Below are 18,919 nucleotides of genomic sequence, written 5' to 3' on the forward strand. Positions count from 1 at the left end.
ATTAAAATCTAATGATCGATTGAAAGATATTTCTTGTTTCCTTTTATTAAGATAATCGAGAGAGAAAAAAGATTTCGATAAAAAAGAGAAAATTCTCTAAAGTTAATAAAAAGACAGTTTTTTTTCTTCTTCTGAACTTTACTTATTCAATTTTGCAAGTTAAGTTCCTGCTTTTACCTAAATTGTTTACTTAAGAATTAACCCGCAGAGTTGCTGTTGGCAGGTATTTCCCGTTAGTTGCTCTTGTGACCGTGACATTACCTTTTAAAATGTTTCACAATCGTATGAAGCAAAATGTTAAGTGCACTGTTTTGGGTACAAATATAAAACCTCGCGCTTGCGGCAGTTGTCACTTTCATTTAGACAGCAGAGAGATTCGTGTTCAAAAGAAAAACCCGAAACCAATTTTTTGTAGAAAATTAACACTAATTTCTTCCAAAAAACTGCGTGATATACAAAGTTGATCTTTTGCAAATGAAAGTTAAAGTGATTTGGTCGCTTGTTGTACTTCAAGAAATCTTTTTAAATGTCGCGGTTTTTACTGTTGATTAAAACTCTTTACCTCGATGGGCCTACTTCACGACTCGGCAAAACAAGAAGCTTATGGGCCACGTTTCTCAACGGTTTGAGTCTCTCAGTTTGATGTCCTGTAGCCATTCATGTATGAGAAACACATGATGTTCTTCTATAAACTTCGAGCAGCTAACTGGGCGTGGCGATAAAGGAACTTGTGAACTAAACAAGCACGATATCTCTACTCAGGTGAACGAGACACCAACTTCCAAGATCGACAAGCCAGTACCTTCTCGTTGCATCCTAAGGCAATCATATAGGGTGCTTACATGCTTTAGCATGGATTTCTTTCTCGAGAGGAAAATTGGAACATCTTTTTTTAGTTTTATTCGTTCAGTTCTTGCTCCTGTTTCTGAGTTTTGGTTTATTTGTTTGATATTAGGGCTACCTGTTGACTGGATGTCTCAATGGTGGTTCTTGTTTGTTTGGTTTGAAGAAAGACAAATTTTCATGTTCACGCAAGCTGCCGTGGACTGGAGAAGAATGTGGAGTAAAAACGGGTAAGAAGCTGGATGATTCTATTGAATTGGTGTCAAATTGTAGGATAGGATACTGTGGAGACCGTACAATAAAATTATTGCCGGGGGTACGGTCGTTTTGTTACAAATTTACGCCATTTCAGCGTTTTTTAAATTAAAATACTCGAATAAAGGAATTTAATTGGGCCGAGATGCATTTGGCTATTATTTCACTTTGAGGTTTGGGCGAAAGCTTGTCGCTTTATCAATGATGCCTAAAAATCTCATTACACAAGTCATTAGACAGTGAACCAGGAGTTTCTATTTTCCTAATTTTGTTCCATCTGAGGACAAGTATTGTCTTAAAAACGCAAGTTAATAACGAGGCAGCTGGCATTAGAATCTATTACTTGGTAATTAAGAACTTCCTCTGTCAAAATCTAGCACGGTTCTATTTCCCCCACTTGCTAATTAGCTGTGGAAACAAGACCAGTTTTGTCAATAGAAACATTTATTTTTCATCAAATAAAGTGAAACTGTTGAGTTGCGTCAGCGGGTGAAGTGAAACACTTAGCTATTGATCAACTTGAAGTTGATAAAGGTGAATTTGTCGCAGTAGTGAGTTTCTGAGATTTTTAGGATATGCGAGGCTCTACGATAATCCATACACAAGCGCCATTTTGTTTTTTAGAACTTGAGTTTTACTTCACTACACTTAACACTACTGGCAAGGAAGGTCCAACATCAAATGCCGGGTACAAAGGCTCCTCCCTTGAAATATAAACGTGACAAAATGGTCTGCAAGAGTGGAGTGCACCCTTAACTGGCTACTACTACGTTGACATGTGCGGTGCCACAGGTGATGTTCAGGGGGTGATGAAGGGGTGAGGGTAAACGGTACAGTCCATGTTAAGGAGGGAACCAAACTGATTGTGTTGGTGGGCGAGGTGCTGAACCTCCTCCGCAATACAGAAGTGGTGCTGGTGGGGGATCATTTGTGTTTTTTCCTTCCAACAGTACCCCTCTCAGTATTGCTGGCCGGGGCGGAGGGGAGCAAAATAAAAGAGACGGCGGACCAGGACAAGCTGGCGAAGATGAAGGATTGATGCTTGGCACCGTTGGACAGGGCGGCGGGTTGATTTGTGTTGAACCATGTGTTTGGCGGGAATTAGTTGAAGGATACAGTGGCGGAGGATTCAGTGGTGATGGTGAATGCTTCAATCACAGCCAGGTAATCATGCAGTGCAATGAATCGGGAACCAAATCATTTCTAAACGGTGGAAGAGGCGGATCCCAAGATTATCTTGGCTGCTGCGATGACGGGGTTGGTGGAAGTGGAGCATCATCTACTTATGTACCAGGGGGAGGGGGAGGATACTCTGGTGGAAGTGTTAACGGAGGCTTTGCTGATATCTTCATTTCAGACGGTGGCGGTTCGTTCGTTCCCACTAAAACGTGGAATGCGGAGACAGGAGCATGCGACAAAGGGGATGGTTACGTCACATTTCGCTTCTTAGGTAATAACAGGCCTTGAACCTTTCATAGACTTTGATGGATTCAGAATGGAAACATAAATACATGTAGTGACAGAATAACAAAGACAATGATGATCAAAGATTGAGAACCGAACCTGTAACTTAGAAGGTAAATGAGTGTCAGTTAATTGTATTATAAAATTCAGCTCTTTGAGATTTTCATTAACACTTAAATAAAAGCTATAGGTAATACAGTTAAGTCTCTGTAGCAATCACCCTTGAGCAGGATTAACTGATCGTGTCGATAAGAGTAAATTGTATACTTATCGATGTGCAGTCGCGACTTAAACCCTGGCATTCAAAACTGATGAAAGAGCAAACAGATTGATGACACAGTTTCAGTTTAATCTCTAGCTTAAAATTTCTCACGCTTGTCCAATCCTGCCTTCTCTTCAAAACAAGAACCTGCAATGACCAAAATTCTGCATTTTCTAGAGAACGTGAACCACGACGGTTGCATTGATTACAAATGAATCACTGAGAAATGAGATGATATGCAGGACAGATCCATTAAGATCGATGCATAATAATCTTGACGCGAATCGAAAATAAAAATCGTAATTAAAATATACTAAATTCAATTTTTACTAGGCATATAGTCCTCACCGTCGCCGACGGCATTGCTTAAGCTCCCATTTACATAGGAGGTCTCTCATCCTAAGAGGCTGCTTTTGTGGTTTGCTCATGTTCATCCCAAGGACGATCGATCGCAGATGAGAGTAAGCCGTAAACAATAATTGCGGCTCCTCGTCAAGGTTCTTTTATAACTCAGCTAAAGTCGTCAAGCGTTTGGGTACTGAAGTGTGTCCCTCCTGCTGGAACAATCTCGTTTACGTTACTTCGCCGATGCAGTACCTTTTCATCTTTATACCAATAACTACACGCCAATCGTTTACATCTTCTTCTTCATGATCAGTACAGCTGAAGGTTTTTAACACTTAAAGGCCATCGTCATCAATCGCGTGCTTGACTATTCGATGGGTTGATGCTCGGGGCTTTTCCGCTCCAAACCAAGTAGTAATTACATTGCTTTTTCCATAGCTTCCAATTCTCGCGGATCTCGCTACTTGATTGACCTCAGATCAAATCTAAATGTTGCAGAGACAATGATATCTGGAGGAATAACATTGTAGATTGCATTGCTTTCGGCGGCGAGGCGCCGGAGGTTTTTTTCGCGGCATTCGCAGACGGTATACGTTGTCGACGAATTTGAACTACCCTTTCGCTGCAACATGTAATATTAGATCGCAGAACGAACCTTACAATGAACCATATCAATCAAGGCTTAATCCGGCTACTGTAGCTCAAGATACAAATGGTGAAAGTGTATATTATATTACCTTGCAGAATCGAGGGTAAAAGCCGCACTTTGAATTCAAAACTCCACGCTAAGTATCTCGCCTTGTTCATGACAGCCAGTCAAAGTGCGAGTTCTAATTACTTGTCACTAATGAAGACCATGCTAAGTTTCAGAGCAAGCTCTTCAGGTGCCTCGTTAGCGCAGTAGACAGCGCGTCAGTCTCATAATCTGAATTAGAAATCTGAAGGTCGTGAGTTCGATCCTCACACGGGGCAGACTTTTGATTATTTCTTAAATAAAGGAAACAAAGAATGTCTTTTAAACGATCATTATGTCTTAATTTTGAAATGGTATTAACTAGACTTTTCTAATTCTTGATTGAGTCTACTGGTATTCAGGTTATTTATATTCAACAATCTTGTTTTAAAAACTTCTTCTCAAGATCAAAGTTAATTTCGTAACGGTTGACCATATCGTGATAAGTACCAATTAGTTTTCCAACCTAGGGATGCACCGTAATAATTCGATTTATAATAAAGTTTCCATATAACGCGCTCTGGTTGGCTGAAAGAGCGTGCTTTATCAGAGAACAGAGCACGGATTGATGACGGTAAGTTAGCTTTCAAATTTTTGCTTCGGAGTTTTGAGAAATTTGCCCCAAATTAAACATCCCCTGTGATTCAGACAAACGCAATAGAAACGAGCTATTTGTCTGTAGTAAATATGGCTCACAGAGACCATTGTTAGAAACAGTAGAGTTAAAACTGTACTGAAATAACAAGTTTTGATTCCCGCCGACAAAAGACGTAGCGAAATAAACAAATTCTCAACCTAAACAGTGCTTCGATAAAAGACATTATATTTGTTACCAAGGCAGAAATTATACTTAAGAAGTAAAACAACGACAGAAAACAACAATTGAACTGTCTCTGTTTATGATGAGAAACTTTATTTCTGTAAAAATGCTCAATTGCTCAAACAACACTTACATGCAGTGTAGTAACGCTCGTTCTCCAGTCATCTCAGCGACATGAACCGACGAGTGGTCAGTGCAAAGCTTGCTCTGATATTCTCTTCTGTGCTCGGAGTAGGACCAGTGGGAGCCGCTTAGTCTTTCTAACTTTTACGCTAGTTCGGGCAATCTTGCTGCATGCGGCTACAAGCCGTAAATAACTGTAGCTCCTTTCAAATTCAACTCGGCATTTCGCATACTCATCCGCAAGCTTTGAGCTCAGCGTTTCGTAATTTCCACTGGAAAAGTGCACGTTTTCATGGGCCACAATACGGCCGAATTCCTCTGGACTATATACCTTCACCTGCCTTTAGATCCGTATTTAAAAATTAACTTAAAAGCGAACTTTGAAGGCATCGTTCTTCTCTCGAAAGCCGCTCAAACTTCTCGAAACTGAAAGCTTAGCTGAAGTCCAGTTTGTGATTGACAGCTGTCGCTTTGTTAGCCAATCAAATTATTTGAAAAATTCTAACAAGGATTATGATTAGCTTATTTTAGCGTGCTTTATCAGAGAACAGTGCACGGCTGACGCCACTTTTGCTCGTTTGGAAAATGAAGTTTGGTTTGAAAATTCAGCCAAATGCGTGGGGAAATAATCGGATTCTTTATCATAAAACAAATAAAGAAGCCTCGACTGTGCTCTGTTCTGTTGTAAAGCACTTAGGAAGTAGTAGAGCACTCAAGAAGTAGGGAAAAACACTCGAATACGTCTCGTGTTTTCCCCTACGCTTCTCTCGTGCTCTACCGCTTCCTGCGTGCTTTACAACAGAACAGAGCACAGTCGAGGCTTCTTTATTTGTTAAGTAGACCACGGAGCACAAAATCAACACAGTACTACAAAACGGCATAATTTTTGTTAGCAAAGGCTTTATGAGGTGAGAGAGAGCGTGATCTCTGATGAGGATGACATCTCAAGTATTGCATAGGAAATAGTGCTTTTTTCACTGAGTGGATATGATTTTATATACCTTGCCTCACTTTGTGTTGTATTGTGTCTTGAGCAAAAAACAAAACATAGAATCGCCCAATATGGGACTTGAACCCACGGCCCTCAGATTAAAAGTCTGATGCTCTACCGACTGAGCTAACCGGGCGGCTCATACAAATGAAGAGGCAAATGATGGAACTTTGTCTTGATGCGGTGCACATTATTGGTATTATTGTGACACCAAAACGTGTATCAGTTGTAAACTTCTAATTTCTTGTTATGGTTCATTACGTCATACTATTATGTATTGCCCGGATGTGAGCCCGCAGTCTTGTACACGTGAGAATACAGTTTGAGTTCCGCCATCTTGTGTGTTGTTGTAGTTGCATTTCTCATTCGAAAACATAACATTCTGGCGACGAGGACCGGATAATGCCGAGCCTAGGTAAAATAGAAGAGTTTGATCCAGACTCGACGAACATCGATCGCTATTTAGAGCGACTGGAACAGTATTTCGTCGCGAATGGTGTTCCAGCAGATTCGACAGACAGGCACAAACGCCGAGCAACGCTGATTTCTGTTATGGGCGCCAAGGCCTACGATGTCCTTTCGGACCTATGCTCTCCGTCGACTCCTTCACAGAAAACGTACGCTCAGCTGGCAACTATCCTGAAGGACCACTTCGCACCCAAAAAGCTGGTAATTGCTGAGCGCTACAGATTTCACAACTGCACGCAACGCGAGGGAGAAAGCGTGTCTTCGTTCGCAGCCAACCTAAAACATCTGGCGGCCACATGTCAGTTCGGTGCTCACCTCAGCGAGGCCTTGCGCGATCGACTCGTCTGTGGACTTCAAAGTAAAGAGATTCAAAAGAAACTCCTGACAGAGGAACACAATTTTGATGAAGCACTGAAGAACGCCCTCAGCCTCGAAGTTGCTGAAAAAGATGTCGCTGCGTTCTCTCACGAAGGCTCGACTCCAGTAAACAAACTCGGAAAAGGAAACCGCCGACGCTCCCGTCCACCCACACATCCAAAGTCTCCTGGCAAGGGCCAAGGCAAGTTAAATTCTCTTCCAAACAACTCACACAACAGAACTTCAGCATGTTTGAGCTGTGGGAAATCTGATCATCCACGATCGCAGCGTAAATACAGGCAGTATACTTGTCATTCCTGTGGAAGATCTGGTCACATTGCTGAGGCATGCAAAAGCAAATCTGCGAAGTTTCACAAGGTTGAAGAGCCAGAGCCACCCCAGGGCACTTCTGCATCTGATTCAATGGATCCATTTTCGTTCTCATTGTACAACCTCTGTACAGAGAAAAATGGCATTGAAATACCAGTTCAGCTCAATGGAGTTAACCTCTTCATGGAATTAGACACTGGGGCCGGAGTCTCTATCATTTCACAAGAGACATTCAACAAGCATTTCAAGGGAACTCCTCTCAAACCTTCCAGCACTCGTCTACACACCTACACTGGTCATCCAGTCCAGGTCACTGGTCAATTTCATGTGCACCTCAAGTAGCAAGACCAGAGTGCAACCTTGCCACTGCTAGTCGTGGAAGGTTCTGGACCGTCCCTTTTTGGGAGAGATTGGCTGACCCAAGTGAAACTCGACTGGAAGAAAATATGCAGCATCCGTGTCTCTGACTCTGACCTGTCACAAGCTGTGAGTTCGAAATTGCACACTACAATTCAGTCCCACCCCAATGTGTTTCAGCCTGGCCTGGGAACAATCAAGGGTATCACCGCTAAGCTGGAAATGAAGCATGATGCTCAGCCAAAATTTTGCAAGGCACGCCCAGTACCCTACGCCCTTCAAGAAGCAGTGGAAGCAGAGTACAGCCGCCTGGAATCCGAAGGCATTGTCGAAAGGGTAGAGTTCAGCGATTGGGCCACGCCTATGGTTCACGTTCCAAAGGACGACGGCACAACACGGTCATGTGGTTATTATGCTGTAACTGTCAACCCACAACTCAATGTTCCACGGTATCCAATCCCACTACCTGAGGACGTTTTCGTCAAATTGCGTGGAGGTAAGCGATTCACCAAATTGGATCTGAAGAGTGTATACCAACAGCTGCCATTGGACCCGGATAGTCAGCAGTATGTCATCATCAATACCCATCGGGGTCTCTATCGCTACAAAAGGTTGCCCTTTGGTATTGCTTCATCCCCTGCTATATTTCAGCGCACCATGGATATCATCCTCCAGGGTCTTGAGAATGTAGCAAGTATTCAGGACGACATCCTTGTCACAGGGAAGGATGATGAGCAACACATCATGAACTTGAACCTTGTTCTAAAACGCCTAGATGACTACGGGCTGAGACTGCAGCTTAACAAGTGTAAGTTCATGCAGAAGTCGGTCACCTACATGGGCTGTATCATCTCCGCAGAAGGTATCTCACCAACTGAAGACAAGATAGAAGCCATCAAGCAGGCACCTCGCCCCGAGAATACCACTCAGCTGAGAGCCTTCCTCGGTATGGTTAATTACCATGGCAAATTCATTCGCAATCTTAGTTCCATTCTCCAACCTCTCAATCAGCTGCTTCAGAGGAATCAAGAATTCACATGGTCCCCCCAATGCGAGGAAGCCTTTAATAAAGCAAAGTATTCACTAACATCTTCAAACGTTTTGGTTCATTATGACCCCAACTTACCAGTGGTCCTGGAATGCGATGCTAGCCAATATGGCATTGGTGCCGTCATTCTCCACCACTTCCCGAACGGGGACGAGAAGTCAATTGCCTATGCATCAAGATCGTTGAATTCCTCAGAAAAGAATTACAGCCAGATCGAGAAGGGTCTTGGTATCATCTTCGGAGTCACCAAGTATTACATGTATCTCTTTGGTCGCAAGTTCGTACTTCGAACTGATCACAAGCCCCTGCTGAAGATCTTTGCACCGGACTCGGCTACACCAGTGTTGGCAACAGCAAGGCTTCAGCGATGGTCACTCCTATTATCCTCTTACCATTATGAGATCGAGTTCAAGCCCTCTGCCGAAGTAGCTAGTGTTGATGCTCTATCAAGGCTCCCGCTAAGGTACAAGAGGGATGCAAGTGTTGAAGAGGAAATATTCCATGTAGCCAGCCAGCAGCTGAATAAGCACCCGGTCTCGGCTACAGATATTGCTAGAGAGACTGCAAGGAACCCAACCACCGCGAGGGCCTTGTCTCTGACTCAGCATGGTTGGCCTAACAACTTCTGCACTGACCCTAACCTCAAGCCATACTTCCATCGCAGACACGAGCTCTCCGTCGAGCAAGGCTGCCCTATGTGGGGTATGCGAACCATCGTACCACCAACCTTACGACAACCCATCCTGGATGAACTGCACAGAGCACATCCCGGAATCGCACGCATGAAGGCAACAGCACGCAGTCATGTGTGGTGGCCAGGAATAGACAGCGACATTGAGGAGACCGCTCGCAGATGCCAACAGTGCATTAAGACAAGGAAAGCTCCCCCAGTTGCACCACTATCTCCATGGTCATGGCCCACCGCTCCATGGCACCGTATACACATTGATTTTGCTACTCATCAATCCAATCATTACCTCATCGTGGTGGATGCACACTCTAAATGGCCGGAAATAATTGGTCCTATGAAAACTACCACTGCAGAAAGCACAGCCAACGCCCTGCGCAGCATCTTCGCAAGATACGGGCTCCCAACTCAAGTAGTAAGCGACAATGGTCCACCCTTTTCTTCTGCTGAATATGGAGAATTCCTGCAGCAGAACGGTGTTCAGCGAGTACTTGTCTCCCCTTATCACCCATCCTCCAATGGATTAGCAGAGAGATTTGTTCAGACCTTCAAGCACGCCTTGGATTCATCAGCCTCGGATCCTGCTCGCTCTGTACAGCAAAGGATACAGAACTTCCTACTATCTTATCGCAGTACACCACACGCCACCACTGGAACTTCACCATCCAAGCTTTTCTTGCAGCGAGAGCTACGAACAAGGCTGTCACTCAGTAAGCCAGACCTCAGTAGTCACGTGGCTACACAGCAAGGCAAGATGAAGTTTTACCATGACAGGCATGCCAAGTCTAGAGAACTGTCTGTGGGCGACACTGTTCTGACACGTGATCACTTATCAAAGCAGAAATGGCAGTCGGGTACAGTGTTGAAGCACAGTTCCCCACATTCTTTTCAAGTCCGACTGGATGACGGCCGAATTTGGAGACGCCATGTGGATGACGTTCTTCAGAACAATCCCACCACTAAACCAGCAGAGCCTCCCACATCATCTCCGGATGAAGTACTTCAACCAAGTTCTTTTGTGGAAGTCTCACATTCTCCAACCACTGTTACACATGAGTTTAATGTTCCAGTTCAAGAAGACTCGGCCTGGATGGAGTCACCACCCAGAGCTCCCGTCACTCCCGAACTACGGAGGTCCACACGTGTTATAACACCTCCGCAGAGACTGATTGAACAGATGTGACATTACTTAAGTAAAAGAAAACTTTGCTTCGTTTCGTGACATTGCTCAAGAAACTTGTTTAGTTGTTTGAACTGAGTCTGACTTGCAGCTAGGTTATTTGTACAATCAGGAAGACTCACAAGGACTGTCTTAACTCTTATTTATTTCCTTTTTTTTCTATGTTACTTGTACAACATATCTCAGTGGAGGGGTGTTATGGTTCATTACGTCATACTATTATGTATTGCCCGGATGTGAGCCCGCAGTCTTGTACACGTGAGAATACAGTTTGAGTTCCGCCATCTTGTGTGTTGCTGTAGTTGCATTTCTCATTCGAAAACATAACATTTCTGATCATACCGAAATATGCAGTTGGTCTCCATTCCCCTCTGGTTCCATATCGATCCATAACAATGCACTGTTTCTGGCTTATTAGACGCAGTTTATTAAAAGGAAAAGTTATGAATTGATGAAAAAACAATAAATTGATGTATGTTTGCAATTTACTCCGTGTAACTTGCAATGGAGTGACTGAAATGTTTTTCAGGTTGTATGACTTTCACTGAAACTGTATCACATCACTGGCTGACAGCAAAGTATAACCTAAATTGTAAGTTCTCTCCTCGCACACACGGGCAAACCACACCCAAGAGCAAGAGGTAAGTGCCAAGATGACCAGTATATTACAACACATTTCCTAGTACAATCGAAGGGTATAAAAGCCGTACTTTGAACTCAAAATTCCACGCTAAATATCTTGCCTTAATAGCCAATAAAAGCAAGAGTTGTAATTACGGGTGCCTTGTTTGCGCAGTAGGCAGCGCGTCAGTCTCATAATCTGAATTAGAAATCTGAAGGTCGTGCGTTCGATCCTCACACGGGGCACATTTTTTAGAATTTTTTCCCTTTTACCGAAACCTTTTGCTGCAGAGGCTGCGCGCATACTAAAGGCTTTCAAGCATTTCAGAAAATGTTCCCAAGATTGACTTGCATCACGAGCCATATGTATCTTTCAAATTCCCAACTGAATGGTAACCGTGTCATGTAGACAAATGAATGTTTTTACCAGGGCTTCTTAACAGATTTCTAAATTTAATACACCAATTGAAAGCCAAGTGAATGCAGATCTCGTAGTACGTGACTATTTTCAGGCTACCATGCAATAAATAGCTAAAAAAAATAATGTTCTATTTCATTATAATAGGCGTCAAATTGACTGTTACCCGTCTCAAACCACATGGTGTTTTTCAATTATTTTCACTAATGATATCTCCACAGATTTCTTCTTTCAATACGTCAGTTAATTAACAGCTAAGTTAATACAGATTCATAAGACAACGGTGATGAGATCAAGATGCACTGAGTACCTCAACTGGCCAAGACTCGGCGTTTGCAGCGTCGAAGCACTGTACCCAGGACTGATATTCGGTCACTAATTATACTAAAATGGCCCAAAGCAAAACAAAAACGAAATATTTTTCCTTCCAAATTATCCCTTGATGACAGCTCTCTCCCTGTGTTTTATAACAGCATGGGCTGTGTAGGTATATGTAGGAGATTAATGAGATGTAGGCTGTGTAGGTATATGTGAGGAATTAATGAGATGCAGGCTGTGTAGGTGTATGTGGGGGATTTCTGAGATGTAGGAGACAACTTACAGTTAGCCTGTACTTTGCTGTCAGCCAGTGATACAGTTCCGGTGGAAGTCGTATAACCTGAAAAACATTTCAGTCACTCCGTTGTAAATTAAACGGAGCAAATTGATTTTACCTCGGTTTGGATTCGGGTTTTCCTTTTAAAAAACTACATCTAATGAGCCAGAACGGTGAAATGCTATTGATCGATATGGAGCTAGAGGGATATGGAGGCCAACTGCATTTTTCGGTATTACTGTAGCGAGCATTTAGAAGTTCACAACTGGTACCGTTTTTAGTTTCACGATAATACTAATACTACTGTGCACCGCATCAAGACAAAGTTCCATCATTTGTCACGTCATTTGTATGAGCCACCGGTTAGCTCAGTCGGTAGAGCATCAGACTTTTAATCTGAGGGTCATGGGTTCAAGTCCCAAATTGGGCGATTCTATGTTTTGTTTTTTGTTGAAGACACAATACAACACGAAGTGAGGCAAGGTGTATAAAATCATATCCACTCAGTGAAAAGAGCACTATTTCCTATTCAGTACTTGAGATGTTATCCTAATCATAGATCATGCTCTCTCACCTCATAAAGCTTTTGCTAACAAAAATTATGCCGTTTCCTAGTACTGTGTTGATTTTGCGCTCCGGGCTCTACATCGAATTATTACGGTGCATCCCTAGGATGTAAAACTAATTAGTACTTACCACGATTTGGTCAACCGTTACGAATTAACTTTGAGAAGAAGTTTTCAAAACAAAGCTGCTGGAATATAAATAACCTGAATACCAGTAGACTCAATCAAGAATTAGAAAAGTCTATTTAATACCATTTTAAAATCAAGACATAATGATCGTTTAAAAGATATTCTTTGTTTCCTTTATTTAAGGAAAAATAAAAAGTCTGCCCCGTGTGAGGATTGAACTCACGACCTTCAGATTTCTAAATCAGATTATGAGACTGACGCGCTGCCTACTGCGCTAACGAGGCACCTGAAGGGCTTACTCTGAAACTTAGTATGGTCTTCATTAGTGACAAGTAATTAGAACTCGAACTTTGACTGGCTATCTGATCAAAGCGAGATATTTAGCATGGAATTTCGAATTCAGAGTAAGACTTTTATACCCTTCGATTCTTCTAGGAATGTGTTGGAATATACCGGTCATCTTGGCACTCCATTCTTGCTCTTGAGCGCGGGCTGCGCCGCTTGCCCGTGTGTGCGAAGAGACGTATATGTGGGGAATTAATGAGATTTAGGATGTGTAGGCATATCTGTAGGTATATGTAGGGGATTAGTGAGATGTAGGATGTGTAGGTATATGTGGGGGATTAATGAGATTTAGGATGTGTAGGCATATCTGTAGGTATATGTAGGGGATTAGTGAGATGTAGGATGTGTAGGTATATGTCGGGGATTAATGAGATGTAGGATGTGTAGGTATATGTGGGGGATTAGTGAGATGTAAGCTGTGTAGGTATATGTGGGGGATTAATGAGATGTATTGCTGTCTAGGTATATGTCGGGAATTAATGATATGTAGGATGTGTAGGTATATGTGGGGGATTAATGAGATGTGGGATGTGTGAGTATATGTGGGGGATTAATGAGATATAGGATGTGTGAGTATATGTGGGGGATTAATGAGGTGTAGGATGTGTAGGTATATGTGGCGGATTAATGAGATATAAGTTGTGTAGGTATATGTGGGGAATAAATGTGACGTAAGCTGTGTTGATATATGTTGGGAATTAATGAGATGTAGGCTGTGTAGGTATATGTGGGGAGTAATGAGATGCAGGAGATAGTTAAACGAGATTATGACTTGTTTTCTTTAATAGGAATAAACGAGAAAGGGCAAAGATTTCGATGAAAGAAAAATAATTCAATGCATGCCTCTTCAATTAAATGCAGTTTTGTTAGAAGAAATGAGAATGTTACTTTTCTACAAGAAATTGATTTCGGGTTTTCTTTTGAACATGAATCTCTCTGCTGTCAAAATGAAAATAATAACTGCCGTAAACGCGAGTTTTTATATTTGTACTTATAACAGTGCACTTAACATTTTGCTTCATTCGATTTTGAAACATTTTAAAAGGTAGTGTCACGGTCAGAAGAACAACTAACGGGAAATACCTACCAACATCAACTCTGCGGGTTAATTCTTAAGTAAACAATTTGGGTAAGAGGAGGAACTTAACTTGCAAAATTGAATGAGTAAAGTTCAGAAGAAGAGAAAAATTTGTCTTTCTATTACTCAGTTGCTTACATCAACGATCCAAGAATGTTTTAGGCTGTCTGGACTGCTTTTAAAGCTCGGTAATTTAATTTTGGGCTGCGGTATTAAATGCTTATCTGTTCGGTCATTCTAGAGAAAGTTTTGTCATAATTATGAAGGATTTAACCCTCACTTTAAATTCAAAATTCCATGCTAAATATCTCGCTTTGATCAGATAGCCAGTCAAAGTTCGAGTTCTAATTACTTGTCGCTAATGAAAACGTTGCTAAGTTTCAGGGCAAACCAAGCAGGTGCCTCGTTAGCGCAGTAGGCAGCGCGTCAGTCTCATAATCTGATTTAGAAATCTGAAGGTCGTGAGTTCAATCCTCACACGGGGCAGACTTTTTATTTTTCCTTAAATAAAGGAAACAAAGAATATCTTTTAAACGATCATTATGTCTTGATTTTAAAATGGTATTAAATAGACTTTTCTAATTCTTGATTGAGTCTACTGGTATTCAGGTTATTTATATTCCAGCAGCTTTGTTTTGAAAACTTCTTCTCAAAGTTAATTCGTAACGGTTGACCAAATCGTGGTAAGTACTAATTAGTTTTACATCCTAGGGATGCACCGTAATAATTCGATTTAGAGCTAGCCCGGAGCGAAAAATCGACAAAGTACTAGAAAACGGCATGTTGTTTGGTAGCAAAGGCTTTATGAGGTGAGAGAGGATGATCTATGATGAGGCTAACGTCTCAAGTACTGCATAAAAAATAGTGTTTTTTTTTTTATTGAGTGAATATGATTTTATACACCTTGCCTCACTTTGTGTTGCATTGTGTCTTGAACAAAAAACAGAACATAGAATCGCCCAATATGGGACTTGAACCCATGACCCTCAGATTAAACGTCTGATGCTCTACCGACTGAGCTAACCGGGCAGCTCGTACAAATGAAGAGGCAAATGATGGAACTTTGTCTTGATGCGGTGCACATTATTGGTATTTTTGTGACACTAAAACGTGTATCAGTTGGGGACTTCTAAATTCTGATCATACCGAAAAATGCAGTTGGTTTCCATTCCCCTCTGGTTCCATATCGATTCATAACAATGCACCGTTTTGAACTCTGGCTTATTAGATGCAGTTTATTAAAAGGAAAAGTTATGAATTGACGAAAAAAAAAAATGAATTGATGTTTGTTTGCAGTTTACTCCGTGTAACTTGCAACAGAGTGACTGGAATGTTTTTCAGGTTGTACGACTCTCACTGAAACTGTATTCAGTTACTGGCTGACAACAAAGTACAACCTAAATAGTAAGTCGTCTCCTCGCACTCACAGACAAACCACGCCCAAGAGCAAGAGGTAAGTGCCAAGATGACCATTATATTACAACACATTTCCTAGTAGAATCCAAGGGTATAAAAGCCGTACTTTGAACTCAAAATTTCACGCTAAATATCTTGCCTTAATAGCCAATGTAAGTTTCAACGTGAATCCAACAGGTGCCTCGTTAGCGCAGTAGGCAGCGCGTCAGTCTCATAATCTGAATTAGAAATCTGAAGGTCGTGAGTTCGATCCTCACACGAGGCAGACTTTTGATTTATTCCTAAATAAAGAAAACAAAGAATATCTTTTAAACGATCATTATGTCATAATTTTAAAATGGTATTAAATAGACTTTTCTTTTCTAATTGTTGATTGAGTCTATTGGTATTCAGGTTATTTATATTCCAGCAATCTTGTTTTAAAAACTTTTTCTCAAAGCCAACGGTTGACCAAATCGTGGTAAGTACTAATTAGTTTCACATCCTAGCGATGCACCGTAATAATTCGATGTAGAGCACGGAGCACAAAATCAACATAGTACTAGAAAACGGCACAATTTTTGTTAGCAAAGGCTTTATGAGGTGAGAGAGCATGATCTATGACTGATTAGGATAACATCTCAAGTACTGAATAGGAAATAGTGCTCTTTTCACTGAGTGGATATGGTTTTATACACCTTGCCTCACTTTGTGTTGCATTGTGTCTTGAACGGTGCATATATTCTTGATATTATCGTGAAACTAAAACCTGCATCAGTTGTGGACTTCTAAATTCTGATCACACCGAAAAATGCAGTTGGCCTCCATTCCCCTCTGGTTCCATTTCGATCCATAACAATGCACCTTTTTGAACTCTGGCTTATCAGATACAGTTTATTAAAAGGAAAAGTTATGAACTGACAAAAAAATGAAATTGATGTATGTTTGTAGTTTACTCCGTGAAACTTGCAACGGAGGGACTGGAATGTTTTTCAGGTTATACGACTCTCACTGAAACTGTATCACCGGTTGACAACAAAGTACAATCGAAATTGTAAGTAGTCTTCTCGCACCCACGGGCAAACCAAGCCCAAGAGCAAGAAGTAAGTGCCAAGATGACCAGTATATTACAACGCATTTCCTAGTAGAATCGCTGGGTATAAAAGCCGTACTTTGAACTCAAAATTCCACGCTAAATATCTTATCTTAATAGCCAATCAAAGCGAGCGTTCTAATTACTTATCGCTAAATAAAAACCATATGCTACCTGTAAATTCCAGCCCAAACTCAACAGGTGCCTCGTTAGCGCAGTAGGCAGCGCGTCAGTCTCATAATCTGAATTAGAAATCTGAAGGTCGTGAGTTCGATCCTCACACGGGGCACATTTTTTAGAATTTTCTCCCTTTTACTGAAGCCTTTTTCTATAGAGGCTGCACGCATGCCAAAGGGTTTCAAGCATTTCAGAAAATGTTCCCAAGATTGATGTGCATCACGAGCCATGTATCTTTTAAATTCACAACTGAAAGCTAACCGTGTCATGTTAATAATTTTTTCTTTTACCAGAACAGTACATCTCAACAGATTTCTAAAGTTGAACTGAATGCAGATCTCGTAGTACGTGACGATTTTCAGGCTACCATGCGATAAATAGCTAAAAAAAAAATCAGGTCGTCTTTCATTATAATAAGCGTCAAATTGGCTGTTAACCGTCTCAAACCACATGGTGTTTTCCAATTATTTTCTCTAATGATATCTCCACAGAATTCTACTTTCAATACGTCAGTTAATTAAAAGCTAAGTGAATACAGACTCCACAATGATGTTGCGATCAAGATTCACTGAGAACCTCAACTACCCAAGACTCGGCCATTTGCAGCGTAGAAGCACTGTATCCAGCCAGGGCTGGCTGATATTCGGCCACTAATCATACTAAAATAGCCCGAAGCAAAACTACAACGAAATATTTTTCGTTCCAAATTATCCCTTTATGACAGCTCTCTTGCTATTTTATGTCGGTTGGGATTTAAAACTTCTACTTTAAAAAGCTGCGTCTGATAATCCCGAGCTCAAAACGGTGCATGGACCCAAAGAGGAATGGATGCCGACTGCAGTTCTCGATACGACCAGAATTAGAGGTCCACAACTGATACAGGTGTTAGTGTCACGATAATATCAATAATGTGCATCGCATCAAGACAAAGTTCCATCATTTGACACGTCATTTGTATGAGCCGCCCGGTTAGCTCAGTCGGTAGAGCATCAGACTTTTAATCTGAGGGTCATGGGTTCAAGTCCCATATTGGGCAATAATTTTATTTTTTGTTTTCTGCACGAAGTGAGGCAAGGTCTATAAAGTCATATCCACTCGGTAATAGCACTCTGTCCTCTGCTGTTCTTGAGGTGTTAGTCTCATAAAGTCGTTACTCCTAAATATGTGTGTCATTTGCTGGGCTACAATTTTCTTTGAAATGTATCATATCATAGTATTTCACTTGCGCTACGACATTTGGGCGTTTGGTTCGTGGTATCACAAATGAAATGTTGGTGAGGGTTACAACCTTCTGGAAAAGGGTGAAACTAAAAACCAGTACCTGAATACCAGTACACTCAATCAAGAATCAAGGAGGGCTCAATGGAAAAGTCTATTTAATACTATTTTAAGTTATAGTGGTAGTTAAACGAGATTATGACTTGTTTTCTTTAATAAAAATAAACGAGAAAGAGCAAAGATTTCGATGAAAGAAAAAATCAAAATTCTGCCCCGTGCGAGGATCGAACTCACGACCTTCAGATATCTTATTGAGATTATGAGACTGAAACTTAGCATGGTCTTCATTAGCGACAAGTAATTAGAGGTCGCACTTTGATCGGCTATCAAAGCGAGATATTTAGAGTGGAATTTTAAATTCTAAGTATGGCTTTTACACCCCTCGATTCTGCAGGGAAATATGCTGTAATGTACCGTTCATCTTGGCACTTACCTCCTGCTCTTGGCCGTGGCCTTTCCCATATGTACGGGGAGACGCCTTACAACAAGTATGTTTGCTTTGTTGTCAGTCGGTGATAGAGGTTCAGTGAGAGTCGTATAACCTGGAGAACATTTTAGTCACTCCATTACAAATTACACGGAGCAAATTGACTCTTGTTTTTGCGTGTTGTCAATTGAAATGGCTTTGAACTGATACTGGCGTGTAGATAAATGCAAAGGTATTCAATTAACTGAGGAACGTTCTTTGCCAGCGACTCTCAAAGCCGTTTCAGGGGGGCGCAGCCTTTAACGCGACCTTTGCAATCATACATCAATTCATTTCGTGTCGGTTTGGATTCACAACTTCTTCTTTAAAAGGCTGCATCTGATAAGCCCGAGCTTAAAATGGTGCATGGAGCCAAATAGGAATGGAGGCCGACTGCAATTCTCGATATGACCAGAATTAGAGGTCCACAACTGATACGGTTTTTAGAATCACGATAATATTAATAATATGCACTGGTATCACGACAAAGTTCC

At 41.4% G+C, this 18,919-nt stretch overlaps 1 protein-coding gene, 7 non-coding genes and 1 pseudogene across 8 annotated transcripts; 6 read left to right on the forward strand and 3 right to left on the reverse strand.

Annotated features, from left to right (window-relative positions):
* Window positions 1-566: 566 nt before the first annotated feature.
* LOC149106418 (uncharacterized) lies at window positions 567-2,698 on the forward strand (annotated as a pseudogene).
* A 3,201-nt stretch (window positions 2,699-5,899) lies between these two features.
* Window positions 5,900-5,972, reverse strand: Trnak-uuu (transfer RNA lysine (anticodon UUU)). Its single transcript has one exon. It is a non-coding gene; the product is annotated as a tRNA-Lys (tRNA).
* A 266-nt stretch (window positions 5,973-6,238) lies between these two features.
* LOC149106420 (uncharacterized) lies at window positions 6,239-7,333 on the forward strand. The gene has a single exon (XM_089297360.1). It carries the CDS (start codon window positions 6,239-6,241, stop codon window positions 7,331-7,333), a length of 1,095 nt encoding a protein of 364 aa, XP_089153486.1.
* A 5,458-nt stretch (window positions 7,334-12,791) lies between these two features.
* On the reverse strand, window positions 12,792-12,877 carry Trnam-cau (transfer RNA methionine (anticodon CAU)). The gene is given in 2 exon segments: window positions 12,792-12,827; window positions 12,841-12,877. It is a non-coding gene; the product is annotated as a tRNA-Met (tRNA).
* Window positions 12,878-14,416: 1,539 nt separating this feature from the next.
* On the forward strand, window positions 14,417-14,502 carry Trnam-cau (transfer RNA methionine (anticodon CAU)). Its single transcript is given in 2 exon segments — window positions 14,417-14,453; window positions 14,467-14,502. It is a non-coding gene; the product is annotated as a tRNA-Met (tRNA).
* A 470-nt stretch (window positions 14,503-14,972) lies between these two features.
* Trnak-uuu (transfer RNA lysine (anticodon UUU)) lies at window positions 14,973-15,045 on the reverse strand. Its single transcript has one exon. It is a non-coding gene; the product is annotated as a tRNA-Lys (tRNA).
* Window positions 15,046-15,611: 566 nt separating this feature from the next.
* On the forward strand, window positions 15,612-15,697 carry Trnam-cau (transfer RNA methionine (anticodon CAU)). Its single transcript is given in 2 exon segments — window positions 15,612-15,648; window positions 15,662-15,697. It is a non-coding gene; the product is annotated as a tRNA-Met (tRNA).
* A 1,010-nt stretch (window positions 15,698-16,707) lies between these two features.
* Trnam-cau (transfer RNA methionine (anticodon CAU)) lies at window positions 16,708-16,793 on the forward strand. Its single transcript is given in 2 exon segments — window positions 16,708-16,744; window positions 16,758-16,793. It is a non-coding gene; the product is annotated as a tRNA-Met (tRNA).
* Window positions 16,794-17,644: 851 nt separating this feature from the next.
* On the forward strand, window positions 17,645-17,717 carry Trnak-uuu (transfer RNA lysine (anticodon UUU)). The gene has a single exon. It is a non-coding gene; the product is annotated as a tRNA-Lys (tRNA).
* The last annotated feature ends 1,202 nt before the right edge of the window (window positions 17,718-18,919 follow it).

This window comes from Orbicella faveolata, unplaced genomic scaffold, assembly GCF_042242905.1.
Source record: "Orbicella faveolata isolate gen_17 unplaced genomic scaffold, um_ofav_v1 contig_3, whole genome shotgun sequence".
NCBI classification, from domain to species: Eukaryota; Metazoa; Cnidaria; class Anthozoa; order Scleractinia; family Merulinidae; genus Orbicella; species Orbicella faveolata.